Source organism: Sceloporus occidentalis, unplaced genomic scaffold (genome assembly GCF_023333645.1).
Source record: "Sceloporus occidentalis isolate IW3139 unplaced genomic scaffold, rSceOcc1.0.p SCAF_1, whole genome shotgun sequence".
NCBI lineage: Eukaryota > Metazoa > Chordata > Lepidosauria > Squamata > Phrynosomatidae > Sceloporus > Sceloporus occidentalis.
This window is the reverse complement of record NW_028316981.1, coordinates 284,052,987-284,070,398: the sequence shown is the minus strand read 5'-3', so window position 1 is coordinate 284,070,398 and position 17,412 is coordinate 284,052,987. Positions and strand designations below refer to the sequence as shown.

Sequence of the window (17,412 nt, the reverse complement as noted above, 5' to 3'; positions counted from 1 at the left end):
ATGCTGGGACAATAGAGCTGCGATCGGAAAGCCTTTTGCGGGATCGCAGTCAAAGACGGGATAAGGAAGGGGGAGAGATCCCGTCTTTATCCTGTCTGTGTGATAATCTCTCCTGTGTGATTCAGAAAAACAACTTCCAAAGTACTTCAGAAAAGCAACAAAAGATGCAAATTGTGACGGTACAGTACTGAAAGCATGCTGAGCTTCAGGTTGTTATAGTGGTAAAATGAGGGGGACCTGCTAGATGTGAATCCCTGGTTGTGCTAAACAACTCAGAAAACTTTGCCCACTTTTAATTGCCTCACAAGGGTGGATAGTCACCTTGAACTATGTGACAGAATATGAACTGTAACTATTTTAAATACAAGACACTGCCTTGTGTGAGTAATAACACTGACATTATTAAGAAGCAGCAAAGACATGCTTGGTAAAACTGGACAGTGCAGTAGACAGAGAGCTGCAGCTGAACCAACGTGCAAATCTCAGTCCTGTCATCTATTTGCCTTTGTAAGCACACACTTATCCCTGAACCTCACTTTGTTGATGTTGTTGCAGGCTTTTCCAGCTCCATTGGCTAGCAACATATATAATGTGCATCTTGGCTGGTCCAATAAAGGTATCATTGCTTTGTGGGATTTGTAGATTTTGGATCATAGTGTACGTTGTTATATGGCCAACACAGCTACCCTTGGATTTGTTATTGTTCACCGCCTTTGAGTTGAGTTCGACTCTGCTCAGATGCTGCAGCCCAGGCCTGTGTCCTCCCTGGTCAAATCTAACCATCTGGCATGTCTCTTCCTCTCTTCCTACTGTCTTCCACCTCTCCTAGCATCATTGTCTCTTCTAATGATTCATTTCCCCTCATGATGCGGCCAAAGTACATATATCTGTATACATATTATTATTATTATTATTATTATTATTATTATTTATTTATATAGCACTGTAGATTTACACAGCGCTGTACATACAAACAATAAAATGGACAAAGTAAACCTGCCCATGGCGTACAATCTAAGAAATGATAGCATAATACATATAAATAGTACAAAACAGTACAGGAAAAGGGTTCAATAAAGTAAAGCAGGCAACAAGTTAAAAATGTCAAATGATAAATAATCGTCATGCAATGCAAATATGCAATATGTATATGTTTGTGTCTCTATATGTGTGTATATGCGTATGTGTGTGCATTCATATGTATGTATACACGTGTTTGTATGTATGTGTGTATATATATATATATCTTTATTTGTATACATATATGTGTGCATGTGTGTATATCTATATATCTTTATGTGTATATATGTGTGTGTGTATATCTGTAGGGACATATGTATATACAGTATGTGTGTATGTGTGTGAGGTGAGGCTCCAGGCCTTTGGGGACAGAGCAGAGGGGCAGCTTCTGCTGGGCGTTGACAGTCACCCTGGAGGCCCCGCCCCTTCAGTGCCAGAGGTGCCCCATTCGTGTCCCCGCCCCCTCTCGCCCCTCCCACTCCTCAGCCGGGTCCGGCCGTGACGCCTCCACTCTCTGCGCAGGCGCAGCCGCTCGCGGCCACTGTTGTATCCGGCCGGCGCCTTTTTTCTTCCTCCTCCTCCTCCCCTTCCCCCTCCTTCCCCGTAGAAACGGCCGTTGCTGCTGCTGCTGCCGCCGCCGCCGCTCCCCTCAACGCAGAAGAGCCTCCGCTTCTCCTCCTCCTCCTCCTCCGCTCCCTCTCCCCCCGTCCCTCTTCTCTATGACGCGATGGCGACGGCCAACTTCGGCAAGATCCAGATAGGGATCTATGTGGAGATCAAGCGCAGCGATGGTGAGCCTGGGCGGCCCAGGGAGGGAGGCAGGCAGGGAGGCAGGGGGCGTGTGTGTGGGGCGGAAGGATGGAGGGGGTCGGTCGCGGACCGAGATGGAGGGATGCGAGGCGCCTTCCCTCCCTCCGCTTCGCCTTCTTCTGAGGGAGGGAGGGAAGGGCGGCGGTCGCGGGGCCCATTGTCGTCGGGCGCCATGCCGGGGGTCGCCGGGGCAAAGAGGGTCGCTGCTGTTGTTTTGTCCCTCTGCGGCCGCCGTAGCCAGGGCGGTTTCTATAGCGATGGTGTTGACTGACAAGGAAGGAAGGCAGGAAGGAAGGGGTTTGTGACTGGACCCCAGCGGCGGAGAGACAGGATGGGCGGCAATGCAGGGAGGGAGGGAGGGAGGGAGGGAGGTTGCTGCAGTGCTGGGGAGGAGGGAGGGAGAGAGAGAGAGAGAGAGAGAGAGAGAGAGCAGGCCGTCCTCCTTTCCCCGGACGCGCCCTCCCTTCCCGAAGTCTCTTCCTGCCCAGGTCCTCCCTTATCAGCAGGGCTTTATATAGGCTTTTGATAGGCGCTCCTTCACGCCTTGCGGATTTTATTTGTGTATTTCTGGCCTTCAGGTGTCCTCCATTCCCCCCTGGTTGTCCTCCTTTGCCTTGGGGACATCTGGTCGCCCTGTTTACATCTGTATCTATGTCTGTGTGTTTGTAGGAGGGCTGCTTGGAGATGGCGAAGGGGGGCCTGGGAAGGGCGTGACCCTCCTCCTGGGCTTCTTTGTGGCCTAAGAGAGGGGTGTGTGTGTGTGTGTTGTGGCTCTGAGAGGGATGAAGCCTTTGGGGTTGTAGGAAGGGTTGAATGGGTGGGTGGGGGCCACCAGAGGAAAGGGGGGTCTAGGGAGGCTGAGGGGAGAGAGGTGAGGTGTGTTTCCTGTGTGTATGTTCGTGTCAAGGAGGTTGTGGAAGGAGGGCTGGCCTCCATCCCTTGCAGGGTGACCAGGCGTCCTCCTTTTCCCGGACCCCCCCCCCCCCTTTCTGTCCAGAAGGGATTTCAAAATGCCCTCCATTTTGGTCATGGTGAAGAAGCATGGATTTATACTTATTTATATGTTTTGAGTTTGGGGCCTTTTTATATTGGGCCATGCCTTCCATTTTTCCTTGAAGGCCCTCTAATTTAGTGGGCCTGGTCCTCCTTTGCGGGGAGGACATCTGGTCACCCTGATCCCTTGCAGGAGGAGCCCCCAACTCTTTCCCTTCAACAAGTGCCTTGGGAAAATATGCCGCCACACAGAAGAGTTTGGGAAAGGCCTGCATGGAGGACCAGCTGGGAACAGCAGAGGGATGCCTTGTGAGCTTCATCTCTCTCCTTCTCTTTCCCTTTCTCCCAGTTATTCAACAGAAATCTTGCTGTGTTGTGTGGGGCGAAGCCAGAGCATTGCCCTCTCAACACCCGGATGTTTTGTCTTTCTTCCCCTCCTCCATTCAGCAGGGATGAATCTCCTGCCCGGATTCAGGCTTTCCTCATTTTTGCCCCCATGATTCCTGTGTGGGGATGGAGATGAAGTTCCTGGGCTTGCGAAGGTTTGGAACAGTTACCTTTGAATAATGAGGGTACAGTATAGAATGCCAAGGGATCGTCTAGTCCCTTTGAGACTGGCTGAACAAACGAAGCTGGTAGCATGAGCTTTGGTAGACTTGAGCCTACTTCCTCACATGGATATAATATAGGCTGCATCCACGCTGCAGAAATATTCCGGTTTGACACCATTTTTAGCTGCCATGGCTCAATGCTGTGGAATTCTGGGAATTATAGTTTGTTGTGGCACCAGAGCTACCGTGGCGATGCTCTGGAAGGATGCCCATCCAGCAGGCTTGAATGCTCCAAGAAATACAGAAGGGTATCTGATGTTTGTATGGTGACTGAGCTCTGGTGCCACAACAAACTACCCTTCCCAGAATTCAGTAGCATTGAGCCATGGCAGTTAAAGTGGTGTCAAACCAAAGTATTTCTGCAGTGAGGGGGGCTCCAAATGGAGAGAATATGGGCCCAGCTCTAATCATGAGAGATGCTCTTGGCTTGTTCCTTGCTGGCTTTGGTGATGGTGGGGTGGGGTCTGGTTAGGTGGAGGTTCCTTCTGGAAGGATGCCCATCCATCAGTCCTGGATACTCCACAAAATACAGAAGGATACCTGATGTTTATTTGGTGGCTGTGGGATACAATGCTGATGTATTAAAAGGGAGAAGAAAGCTCATAGTACTGTTAACCGTGCTTTCTCTTTCAGCCCTTAGGGCCTGTGTTCTTATTGTAACCTTACCACTGCAGATGCTCATATAATAATGGAGTGTTAGAGATGGAGTGAGATGGAGCTCTTTAGTGATCAGTTGTGTCCTTCAAGCAGGGTAAAATTCTTGTTTTTATTCCAGCTTCAAAGTGACCAAAGGATGTTTTCCTTTTTCCCCACAGAGGATAGAGTTGGGAGAACTAAGTAGGCAAGATAATTATATCTTCTGATTGAGCAGAAGTAGTTTCTGCCATGGAAATGTTGCTTCCTGTCCTGATTCCCATCCTCCTTCAGTTGGTTATAACAAGTAAAACTCTTGCTGCAGCTAGTGGTGGAGGAAGAGGAGCACGCGAATGCCAGATTCCTCCGTGAAGCTATTCTCTGCTACATCTAGACAGTTTAAGGACTAGATCTTAAAACTATTTAAAATAAAGAGAAAATTGTTTAAGATTACTGTTTTGATTGATTGATATAATAGTTTATTTATTCAATCGGGGCACTTCTCATTAGACACTTGCCATCTTTCCAAGTGCTTTTGAGATTCTTTCTTTCAAAAGTCGTTTGACAGGGCGGCTGATGCTGGAAGAAAATGAGTCTAAAATCACCTTTGGTTCACAGAAATAACTTCTTTTGATTATAATCTGCTTCACCTCCCAGTTCTGTAACACAATAGGAACTGGATAATTGTACATCTCTTCAGAATCAAGCAGATACTCAGTATATTGACACTGATAATATCCAGAGGGATAATATTTTTACCTATTAAATAAACAGCATGGTGATGTGTGAAAACTCACCTAGATACATTTTCTACAGTTCACTTGGCTGGTTTTAAAAAAGATGTTTTTTCCCTAGCTGATCTTTAAAACTGCCTTATGAATGAAACCACCTGAGAAGATGTTTATGTAGACTCCGATATTATCTTTTCTCTCTTTAAAAAAAAATGTTGTGTTTCCTGGCAGAATCAGTTTCTGTAGTTTTCCATAGATGCAAGCAAGCTTAGTATAAAATTGCCCTTCTGTAGTATAGGAGTTGATTATTTTAGTTGTTAGCGATTAGAACATTTCTATTAGAAATGTGATTTGCAACTTCTCAGTCCCTTGGCATTTTTATTAGATGCCTGAGTAATGCAAGAGAGCAGTAAAATTCACAGCTTTGTTATAAGAGCATAAAAACACACAGTACATAGATATTTTAAAATAATTTTTTTAAAAAAGATTCTACCAATACAATTTTTGCAGGGTCAGACACTGTGGAAGTTAGCTAGTTAATATCAAAAAGTTGAATAACAGTTACTACAATAATGGTGTATATGGATCAGTGGGTTTAAAAGGTATTGCAGCAAATACACTGGGTGAAACTTTTAGTCAATTAAATTAACATTTGTACAATAAAATGTGCTAGTTTTTGCAGTTGGTGTATTCAGCTACTGTACGGAAGACTGAAGTTGCTTCTGCATTTATTTGTTGAATGATTTATATGCCCACTTTTCAATTTTTAGACATATCAGGGAAGTTATCAGCAGCTAATCATCCAAATGCAAATAATACTATGCATAAAATTGACTCAATCAAATTAAGATCAGTATATTCTGTCAAATCTTTAGTTAAACCCATTTTAAGTGACATGTTTGAATCTTTGGTCAAGTGAAAAGATCTTAACTGGTAATAAAAAGTCATCACAATTGATTCTGGTGGGCACCCCTACAGTGTTACTTGGTTACTTTTCCCAGGAGTAGAAATCACTTTCACAGGACCATAGAAAGGGTACATGACTGCTACTTCCTTATTCCAAAATGCCCCATAAGTGGTTTCTGCCATCTTCTGGTGCTCCACATGCATCAAGGGTGGGAAACATGAATGAGTGCAGGGATACATTGGACACTCCTGTCCACTCTCGCTCCAAAAAGGCGGCACTTTGTTATATTTTTTTAAAAAATGAAGTGACAAGCATTTCATTTCCAATTTTGACATTCACTTCCAGAGGTTTTTTTTGCAGCGGGGGGACAGGGACGACAACCCTAAACCCTACAAAAATAATGAAATAAGGTCAGCTATCTAATGTGGGGGACTGGCACTTTTTTGTTTCTAATGTGGGAGAGACCAGAACCATGTTTTTACTCCTTGGTTACATTTATTTCTTTCCTGAAAACACACTTCATTACTGCCTCTGGTCAACAGACAATCGCTTTGAGTATCACTGCTTTAGAGGATATTCACTGCTCTCAAAGTTCTCCATGAATATATATAAGCAGGAGTAGGGGCTTAGGGTTGTGTAGGGGATACATAAATAAGGTGGGGGCCACATATGATCCGTGGGCCACATGCTTGCCCACCCTTGATGTACATTTTGAATTCTGCGAGGAAACATTGTTTAAGATGATGGGAAATGGTAGACAGATTAGAATTCCAGTTTGGATCACCCTTTAGAAGGTTTTGTTTTGTTTGTTTTCTAAGAAAATGATCACAGCTAAAAACCACATATTTATATTTTATATCTAGTACAGTGGATAGCATAGAGAAGGGCATTTCTCTACTTCCTAGTTTTGGGATTTTCTCAGTTTCTAATTATCCTGTCAAATTTTGTTGGCTATCTGGATATGGATGAGTCAGGGCTGACAAAACCTGTTAGGATACAACTCATCATTCTCTTTCCCTTTAAATATACAGCATTACCTTCAAATGACTTTATCTCATTAATTCCAACCAAAAAGCCACCATAAAAACAAAGCCAGCAGTTTGAAAACATCCAATAAACTTCTTGACTAGAAACCAATATGCTAATTATATTCAAATATAGGAACAAAAGGAAACAATTGACTGATTTGGTTAAGAACTAGGCATGGAATTTCCCTCTCTTATTATTTATTGTGAATGTGGGCCCACCAGTATGCATGCCTTGTAGAACTTTCTGGGGTGTCCATGATGTACCCTATTCTGAATGTATCCTTGGTTTTGGGTGACAGTGTTGATCTACAAGCTTTATTCAGATTCCTGAGCTTTGCTGGTTGCCGTCATCTTTTAAAGACTATTTGGACTGATGAAAGAGTTCTGTTGTATTTGCAACCAGACTAGTGTGTGGCACAATTTTGGTCTAGCTGCCATAAATTTTAGTATACATGCCTTCCAAACTGGGCAAACTACACCCATCAATTTTCTACAGCTACTAGCATTACCTCATAATTCATCACAACAATGCTTCCTGTTGATGTGCAGTATTAAGGACCTAGCATGAGTAGAAGAAGCAACAGAAAGGTCCCAGAGGCAATATTTATAGACAACACAAATTTGATGTTCACTTAATTATTTTCCTGTGTTGTTCAGTCCAAGTAAACATTGAAAAATAATGTGTGTGGTGACCATTATGGAGAGAGAGAGAAGTCTATGTACACACATACACCCCCCTCGCTTTGGGGTATAGTCCTAAAAACTGGGCAAAGCCTTGAGAGAAGCCTTATTGCCCTTCGAGATTCTGAAAATGTTTGGACTTGAGTAATAATACGGTTGTTGTTATCATTATTCCCATCATATTTATTTATATTTCTACAAAATTGGGACTCAAAGTGGCTCACAGCTTAAAAGAACAATACATTTAAAATCATATAAAAGAAAACATTAAAAGAGAATTAAGCTATTTACAATATTAAAACAATTCACATAAAATACATATTTATACAAAAATACAAAATTTATACAAATTCAAAAAATACAATTAAAAAATAGGTTCTTCAAAACATTTCAGTTAAAACAATACAACAACCCCCTAACCCATTCTTTAAAAACGTTCGACCTTAAAAGCCTATGTGAATAAAATGGTTTAGCCTACCAACAGAAGGAGAACAAGGAGAGGGCCATTCTGGCTTCCCTGGGAAGGGAGTTACAGAGTCTAGGGGCAGTGACTGAGAAGGCCCTTTCTTGCATCCCCACCAACTGTGCTTGTGATGGGGATGGGATTGAGAGAAGGAACTCTCCTGATGACCCCAGAGCCCAGGTTGTCTTGGACAGAGAGATACAGTCTGACAGATACTCTGAACCTGCGGCATAAAGTGCTTTAGAGGTCATAACCAGCACTTTCATTGTGCTGGGAGTCAAACTAACAACAGTTTACAGTGGCATAGTATGGTCTCAGTAGCTTGTCCCGGTTAAAAGTCTGGCTGCATCTGTTTAGATCAGCTGAAGTTTCTGAATACACTTCAGAGTCAGTCCCAATTAGAATGTATTATAGTCCAAACAGCGTAACTAAGGCATGTACTACTGTGGCTGCTAGTGTTTCCAGGAGCAGGTACAGTTGCTGCACAAGCTTTAAATGTTCAAAAGCATTCCTGGCCACTACAGAAACTCCAGGGCCTCCAGGTTCAAAGCTTATTCCAGGAAAACCCTCCAAATTGCGAACTTCAGAGGAAGTATAACTCTAGCTAACACAGACTGAATCTCTATTCTCTGACTGACCAGGAGCACCTCTGACTTGTCTGGATTAAGTTTCAATTTGTTTGCCCTCAGCCAGTCCATTACTGATAACAGACACTGCTTTAGGACCAGGACAGCCTCCTTGGATTGGGGTGGAAAGAAGTAGTAAGAGTTGGGTATTGTCCACATGCACTGCATTTCAAAACTTCATAGAATCATAGAGCTGGAAGAGACCACAAGGGCCGTCCAGTCCAACCCCCTGCCATACAGGAGCTCTCAATCAACGCATCCTCGACAGATGGCCATTCAGCCATCAGATGATGTCTCCCAACTCTTTTATATACAGATTGCCCTTTCTACTCCCAGATTCTTTGTGCATGGATTCAGCAAACATGGCTTGAAAATATTAACATATATTGAAATACCAAAAAGCAAAGCTTGATTTTGCCCTTTTATGTAAGGGATGCCATTTCACTATGCCAATCCATTTAATGGGACTTGAGCATTCATGAATTTTGGTATCCACAAGGGATTGTAGAACTGAACCTCAGTGTATACCAAGGGCCTATTGTATATGTTAAATAGCATGGGGGACAAAACTGAACCCTTTGGGACCTCAAAGGCTAGTCACCAGTCAGTTGAACAGAGTTTCCCAGCACCACCTGGGTTCACTCCTCCAAGAAGGAATGGAGCCACTGTAAAACAACGCATCCAGCTCCCATCCCAGTGAGATGGCCTAGAAGGATACCATGGTTGATGGTATCGAATGCCACTGAGAGGTCCGGCAGGACACATTCCCCCTGTTCAGTTCCCTAAGTCATCTGAAAAGGCAATCAAAGATGTTTCTGTCCCACAGCCAGGCCTGAAACCAGATTGAAATGGATCTAGACTAGTGGTTCTCAACCTTCCTAATGCCACGACCCTTTAATACAGTTCCTCATGTTGTGGTGACCCCCAACCGATGGTCTCGGCTCTTAAGATAATCAGAAATATGTGTTTTCCGATGGTCTTAGGCAACCCCTGTGAAAGGGTTGTTTGACCCCCAAAGGGGTTACGACCCACAGGTTGAGAACTGCTGACCCATTTCATCCTGAAACCTCTAGAGTTGAGAGGCCACCACACATTCTAATACCTTGCCCCAAAATAGTAGGTTGTACACAGGCTGATAATTATCCATTATAGTGGGATTCAGGAATGGGTTTTTGATGAAAGACATCATAACTGCCTCCTTTAGGAAAATTGGAATGTTGCCTTGTTGTAGGGAGATACTGTCTACCCCTTTCTTCTGCACACTCAGTCCCTGTCTGGCTTGTTTGATAAGCCAGCAAGTGCAATGATTTAGCCCATGTTGTGGCTTTCATCTCTCCCAAGAACACTGTCAACATCTTCAGGCTGTACAAGCTGTACAAGTATCTATTAACACTGGTTAGACAGGAGCTAAGGTTACAGTCACTGGCATTGTAAACTACAGCATCCAAGTTTGGGCGGATTTGAATGACTATCTGCAAAGTGCTGTTCAACAGGCTATTGAATGGTTTGCATTTTCTACTCAAGAACCACTATGTATTGAAGCTCTGACTAGTCAAAGCAGCTTTGCTGGACAGCACCGTAAGATGCAATGGTGGCAGCAAAAAATAATTTGTTTGCTGCCCGCACTGCCATGGAGTAGGCCTTCAAAAAGGCTGTAGTCAATGTTCTGTTAGACTCGCTTTGAGTCTTTCACTAATGTTACTTTATTCTCCATTTCACTCACTTCATCACCATCTACTCCCTGGAAAACCAGGGGGTTGGTTTGGCTCCAGTCCATAAGGGAGAATGCTCAGGAGTGATTGTGTCCACTGTCCTGGCCATTTCCCCATTCCAGAGGTCAGCTACTTCAACCCAGTTGCCTGCTGAGGGAACATGAAAATCCCAAGAACTGTCAGGAATCCATCTGGATCCATCAGCGTCCTGGGGCTGTCCTCTAGAGAGATTCTAGTCTGTGAGTCTAAACCTGAGCAGCTAATGATCTGTCCATGACAACAGAACTATGGAGAGTTCCTCCACACCAAGATCACCATCACACTATCCAGCACAGAAAACAAGATCCAGAGTGTGCCCAGCAGCATGAGCATCATATAGAATATCATACAACTGAATAGTTTCCTGCTAGTACCTGGTTGCAAGTGTTCACTTCTGGCAAAATATTTCTTTGAAATACAGTGTATTCATTTACAGTCCATTGAGAGTCACATCATGGCTGTGCTTCAGAATAGGCAAATTATGGGGGGAAAGGACATGGAAGTAACTAGGTACAAATAATGTTACTTGAAAATAATTCCTTTTTGCAATAAGTAAGATATAATGAAAAAGACATAAAGGAATCTAGTGGCAGCTTTCAGACTGACTAGGAAGAGGAAATTTCTGTTTTGTGCTTGTGTGGACAGAGTCCATTTCATCAGAAAATGAATTGTGTCTGTGACAGCTTACGCTAGAAATTTCATCTCCCCATTTAGTTTCAAAGCTACTTCTGGATTTCTTTACATCTTTCTATACTGAAACAGACTGAGATATAACCAAGTTACATTGTAATATAAGGAGGGATAATATTTCTCTAAAAAGTACCAGAAATTAACTGTTTTAGTTACTTTTCAGCAATATGAAAGTGAACAAATGCACTTATAACAACAACCAAGTACCTTTTGGAGTGTTGTATTTATAACTATTTTGAAATAATAAAAAAACCTTTCCACCCTTTGTAATAACTTCCATCTTACTGCACAGAAATGGCCTTTCATTAAAAATAATGTTTAATTTAATTTTTAAAATTTAATTACAAAAAAGGAGGAGAGAATGAAAAAGAAAAAGTTTTGGGGGGGAGAAAGGGGAAAGGAATACATAGATATGTACATTAATATAAGCTGACCATATATCTCCAAATACATTTTCTTGTGATTTACATCTGTACTTACACAGTCATGCCTGGTTACAGCAATAATATCTTCTGACCATTGGATGGTGAATGTTTGTCTTTCCAGCCTTCACATGTAACCCATATAATAAAAGCATAGGATCAAACAACACTGGCATCAGTTATATTCCAATTCATGGGGATATAATTTAAAAGTAGATATGTATGTAGGATGTGTAAAAATTCTGATATTAAATTGTTACTTTGCAATACATCCTACTAGAATGGGGTGACCACTGAACATGCCCACCGTCTAGGCCTCAAGGAAGAATATCCTTTTCGTATTTAGACAGTCCATGCCAACAGGTAGTAATCTGAAGGTGTTTCCGTTGTGCAGTTCATTTGTGGAGGAAGTTATTAAAATCTGTAGGACAAGTTGAGTGTCAATATGTTCAGCGAAAATTGGGAATCCATGGAGTCTCATAATTTAACATGTGAAAAGCTAGTCTTGTTCATAAGTGTACACATTTTCTCTGCAACTTATTATGCAATGAAAAACATCAAGCGTTGTAATTGGTACTTGTTAGCAGAATTGTCTTTTGAATTTATAACCACAGTCGCTTGTTTTGTCCCATTGTTCTGTCCACCCCACTTGTTTTGAAAACGACTTATTGTTTATTGTAAATACTTAGTCGAATTGCCCAATTATGCAAAATTTCTAGAATAGTCTTGATAGCAACTATGAAAGAAAACTTAACATACTTGTGAGAACACAAAAATGGAAAAGTTCTTATTTACATAGAACAGTTCCTTGGTCACTCAATTTTGTACAAGCATACCTCAGTTAACAAAGCTTCTGACAAAGAAGCTAACATCTTTTTATACCCATTTCCTCCTTTCCCCTCTTGTTTTCTATCTAGCTGGAAGGCTTTTTTTAGTAGCATCAGTATTGGGAGAATGGTGAAGGAGGGTGTCTCACCAGCTATTCCCATCATGTTAAAGAAGCATTGAGGTAGAAGTTTGGCCACCAAGATGGAAATCATAAGAGAGGTGAGGGCTGGTGAAAGAAAAAAAATGAATTTAGGGGAAAGTTTTCAGTGGTCTCTAGAAGTGTCCTTTTCACAATGGTGGTTTCATTTCACATTGTGAAATGCTGTATTGCATATTGTTTAATTCTGAATAAATGTTTTGTTGAAACATGCTGCTCTTTTTTGTTTGTTTTTAGGACGCTTATACCTATTTGTTCTATGTTACTTCTGCCTCTGGTACCAAATTTTCCATTAAAGGAGTAATGCCCAGGAAAACATCTGCTTCATGAACTGAGATATATCTGTATATCCTTCCCTGGGAATATGGATCCTATCAGACTATGCTGTTATAGTACTGTTATTCCACTAACATCTACAGCTGACTCCTGTGGAATCCTGGGATTTGCAGTTTAGGGGGGCATTCATAATTCTCTGCCAAAGAATTCTTTGTTGTTGTTATGTGCCTTCAAGTCATTTCCAGTTTATGGCAATCCTAAGATGAACCTATCATGGGGTTTTCTTGGCAAGGTTTGTTCAGAGGAGGTTTGCCCTTGCATTCCCCTGAGGCTGAGAGCATGTGACTCACCCATGGACACCTAGTGGGTTTTCATGGCTGAGAGGGGATCTGAACCCTGGTCTCCAGAGTGGTAGTCCCAACACTCAAACCATTACACCAGGCTGGCTCTTTGGCTACACTAAACTCCACAGGAAGCAGCCATAGCGGTTAAAGTGGAATCATAGCACTATAACAGTGTAGTGTGATATTATCCTGAACTGAAATAGGGCTTTTGTAAAAATTCTCAGAAATATTGAAGGTGTGGGTAGGTGTGAGATGAAACATTGCTTCTTTCTGTGAAAAACAGAACAAAAAATAGTGAAAATGGGAATAAATACAATACCTATTTGCAAATAAAAACTAATTTTACTGCTTTAGCAGTTCAAAATGCTTTATTTGCAACCAAGTTAGTGTATCAGATAGTATTTTTTGATACTAGGAACATTAAAAAAATACTAAAGGTGTTGTTGTTCTTGTGTACCTTCACAACGTTTCTGCCTTATGGCAACTCTAAGTTGAACCTGTCACAGGTGTTTTTTTTTTTTTTTGGAGCTGAGAGTATGTGAGTCACCCAACCTCACGCAGTGGGTTTCCATGGCCGAGTGGGGAACCAAACCCTGGTCTCCAGAGTTGTAATCCAATGCTCTCACCACTACATCATGGTGGTTCTATGAAAGACTTAGGATTGTACAGTATAAGTGATCTAATCAATATTGTAAAGAGAGAGTGGTAGACTAGCAAAGTTTTGGACTCCTAGTTTTTCCCATGTGAGCAGTAAGAAGAAATGAAAATCTACAAATTTTTATAATAAAAGTGTAATACCTGTATTTAGACAGCAGCAATCTGATGCAATAATGGTATTTCATGCTTTGATGCAATCATGCTAGACTCTACCAGCATGTGTGATTATATAAGTTAAGTGAAAACTGAACATATTTTAGTCTTAAATACTATTTTATCAGCACAAGTAATCACCCACTTCACTATGCTTCTGTTAAAAAATGGCAGCATCCAGTAGATGAAGAAATTCATCTTAGATTTGGGTACATTTCTAGCAGAGGTGACCAGGTTCATCCTGTGGGCTGCATGTGCCAGTCAAGTCCATTTTTCTGTCTTCCCAAGGTTCCTCCCCGCCCTGCAGTTTTTCAAATCAAAATGTTTTTATGGCAAAAAATGGTCAGTAGTGTTCCCGACAGTTCTGAGAAAGTTGTTGACCATTTTTGTCCCATTTCAGAGGGCTTTGCCTGTTTTAGGCCTCTCTTGTTAATTGTTGTGAAGTCAGAACGAGAGACCAGTGGGAATTCAGGCTTGATTTCCTCTTAGACCTATTAATTTATCTTTTTGGCTATTGATGGTATCCTTAAAACTCTCCTTCAGCACCACATTTTGAATGAGGCGAATCTCTCTTCCTGTCAGCTTTCTTCACTGTGCAGCTTTCACAGCCATCTACGTCTGCATGGGCATTTTTCAAAATATTCAAGTCATTTTCAGTTATGAAAAATGGTCCACGTGGGTGCAAATATTAAGTGAAGGAAAGCCAAAAGCATGGCAGAATTGGTGATCGCATCACACAGAGGCTATGTGCTTTTTTGCCATTTCCGCCCAGAAAGCATTAGTTGTTTTTTTTGGGGGGGGAGGGGGGGTAGCCCTCCTAAGTCCTATGATGGCCCCATGCAGCTGTTTAACCATTGGATGTTGGCCAGCCCTAGTTTAAATATGCACAGAAGTGATCATTCTCTATTTCTGTAAATTGTCTTACATACATATCCTTATACTACACAGTTCCTGGCATTCTGAGTGTGTGAAATCTTGCCTTAAAGAAAGCATTAAACTAATCCCCAAAGAAGAAATATTTCACTGGAGCATTTTCTCCTCCTTCCTCCAAAGATTATTATTTTTCCATGGGAAAAAGGGACAATTTGTCATTGGAGGGGGGAGAATAGGAAAAAAAATCCCCCCAGTTTTTCCCAGGGCTTTGCATTTTACTTATAAGGGACATGTATGAATTCCTGTGAGAAATGAAGGAGGAGAAGGGAGCTCTTCAGAACATGTAATGTTTGATTTACAGTATAAACCAAACTAGTTTCCTGGGGCTGGTAAAAATAATTTTGGGGAGGGGTTTAGAATTTTCCTAAATCAACAGTTCTTATTTAGTATATTTATTTGATTTATGTTTGGCCAATAAAATGACAAAAAAGCATCTTCCTGTATCACAAAGTACTGAAATGTCACCTTTAAACAGCTTCTAACTTTACCTGGAAGTTATTCTTATTAGAATGCTTGGACATATTTAAAGAAATGGCAGCTTAACACTTCATTTACCAGATTTCAGTGTTCTCTTCATAAGTATATTTTGAATGGGATTTGTTGTTGTTGTTTACCTTCAAGTCATTCCTGACTTATGGTGACCCAAAGGCAGGCCTATCACGGTGTTTCCTTAGCGAGGTTTGTTCTGAGGGCATCAGTTCCCAGTAAACGTGTTTAGGATTGAAGCCATATGGGCAATAATGAAGGTGTTGCAAGCTGTATGCATACTTTTTTTAGGCTGTCTGCAGAACTGTGTTCAAAAATATATGTACTTCCTAGGCATTGTTATAGGAAAAAGTTAATTATCTGTTCTATTTTGGATTTGATTAGTATTCATTCCTTTCAGCTTCCCAGTTTTGTTTTGTTTTTTAGTATGTTACTGGTAAGCTTTTCAAAACAATGCATTTTGTAAAGCATAGCTTTTCTCCCCTAGAAATATATGTCACATGATTTCTTTTTGCCTCAACTTACTGGAGGTAGACTTGCAAATATCCAGGGTTTGGATTTTGTTTGGTTGGGTGGAGTTTTGTTTTGTTTTGTTTTGCTTGTGGATGGACTTTTTCAACTCTCATATCTTTGGTTTAATAGATTTTTAGTAGAATTTCTCAGAAGTAACCTTGCCTGAGATCTTCAAGAGCCACTGTCAATCAGTTGCTATGTTTGTATGTCACTCTGAACTATGGTTTAGTGTGATGTACAGAAGCAGGGCCAAGAAAGACCTAGACTTGCACACTCCTATTCTCTTTTTCTCCCTTGTTGCTGGGTGAGTGGGTAGGAGGAATGTTTGGAAACTTCCACTTCCAGTTCATGACAGTTTACTGTAATATCTGAATTTGGAATTCTGGTTGACATTAACTATGGTTAATTTGAACAAACTGAAATTCAAAGAGAAAATTCATATAATAATTAAACAAAGTGCAGTAGTACATAATTTTTAAAATTATTTTTTAAGGCTGGGAGGCTGCTTGTTAAGGCTTGGAAGCTGCTGTCTTTATTTCTCTTGCTGCAGGGTAGAAAGAAAGAGGCTTGCACTCTGTCTCTAGAATATACAGAGCTTGTATTACAGAAAGATAAACTGTAGAAGATGTGCCCTAGAGTAAATTGTTTATTCCCTCCCTCCACAGAATGTGAGGCTCTAAGGATGGAAGGAAGACAGTCACTTGCATACAGTTACCAGTATGCAATAGGAGTTGATACACATTCTGAATCAATTGGTTATCTCTTTTCCAGCCTAATATAGATCTGCTTCCAATCCAGAAGAAAAAATATTGGGATTTCGGGGAGCAGAATATGATTGGGAAGGTAAAAAATTCTGTTTAGAAAAATAGAAGGAGAACTTACCAGTTATTGAAGTTTTATTAGTAATTCTGCTGTTAGGAATATTCCAATTTCTACTGTGCTGCGGTAGCTCTGTGTTTGTGGGTATAGATTTTACTTCCCATGAGTGGAAGTAGGTGATCCCTGTGGAGTTATGTAATTAAACAATGCATAAGACGGAAGGGTGAATAACTGGCAGTACACATATTATACTATAAGCTTTATAATGTCAAAGTGTTTCCAATATATAATCCTATAAAGTAAAGTAGGACCATCTATGGTTGGTGGGGTAAACGGTCCAGATAATCACTAAGACGGAGGTGAGTAGAATTATAAGAGATGGCAAATCTGAGCTAAGCTGTGATGAGATGCACTGAGGCTATTTGGAAAAATAAAACTCTTTTGGCAGTCCTTAAAAGGTTTATTCTTTGTGAATTTCTGCCATGGGAGGTGCTGCAAACAGAAGACAGATACCTTGGGATACCCTCTGTAATTGTAATTGAAGAGGCTTCATCAATAACATGTTATGAGCCTCTTTGCCACTAACTCCACTTTTGCTGTCACTTTGGTCCATTCAAAAAACTGTCCCTGCTGCAAACTAGCTTTGTTCATCTTTGGTGATGTTGTCAGGCAACCAAATCTGATTGTCTATAAGGCATCACTATTACTCTGAAAAAAGGTTATTCTCCAATAAAATATGGTACTGAAGTTGAAATTAATGGGCCTGCAAATGAAAGCAAGCCTCAACTCCCAGATGTTACCATCTCATCCTTTCTGTTCACTGAGGAACATTTAAGTGAGTACTCTACAGATATCTAAAGCTTGTCAACAGAAAGAATGG

The 17,412-nt window shown here is 41.2% G+C and overlaps 1 protein-coding gene across 6 annotated transcripts in view; it reads left to right on the top strand.

The window, feature by feature from the left end:
* Positions 1–1,562: 1,562 nt before the first annotated feature.
* KIF2A (kinesin family member 2A) overlaps positions 1,563–17,412 on the top strand; it is an 81,140-nt gene continuing 65,290 nt past the window's right edge. For all 6 annotated transcript variants that reach the window (XR_016277762.1, XM_089495267.1, XM_089495283.1 and 3 more), the window contains exon 1: positions 1,563–1,811. Coding sequence is in view for 5 of the 6 variants with exons in the window: in XM_089495267.1 (XP_089351393.1) it covers positions 1,748–1,811 (64 nt within the window). In the remaining variant the exon portion in view is untranslated. The remainder of the gene's footprint in view (positions 1,812–17,412) is intronic.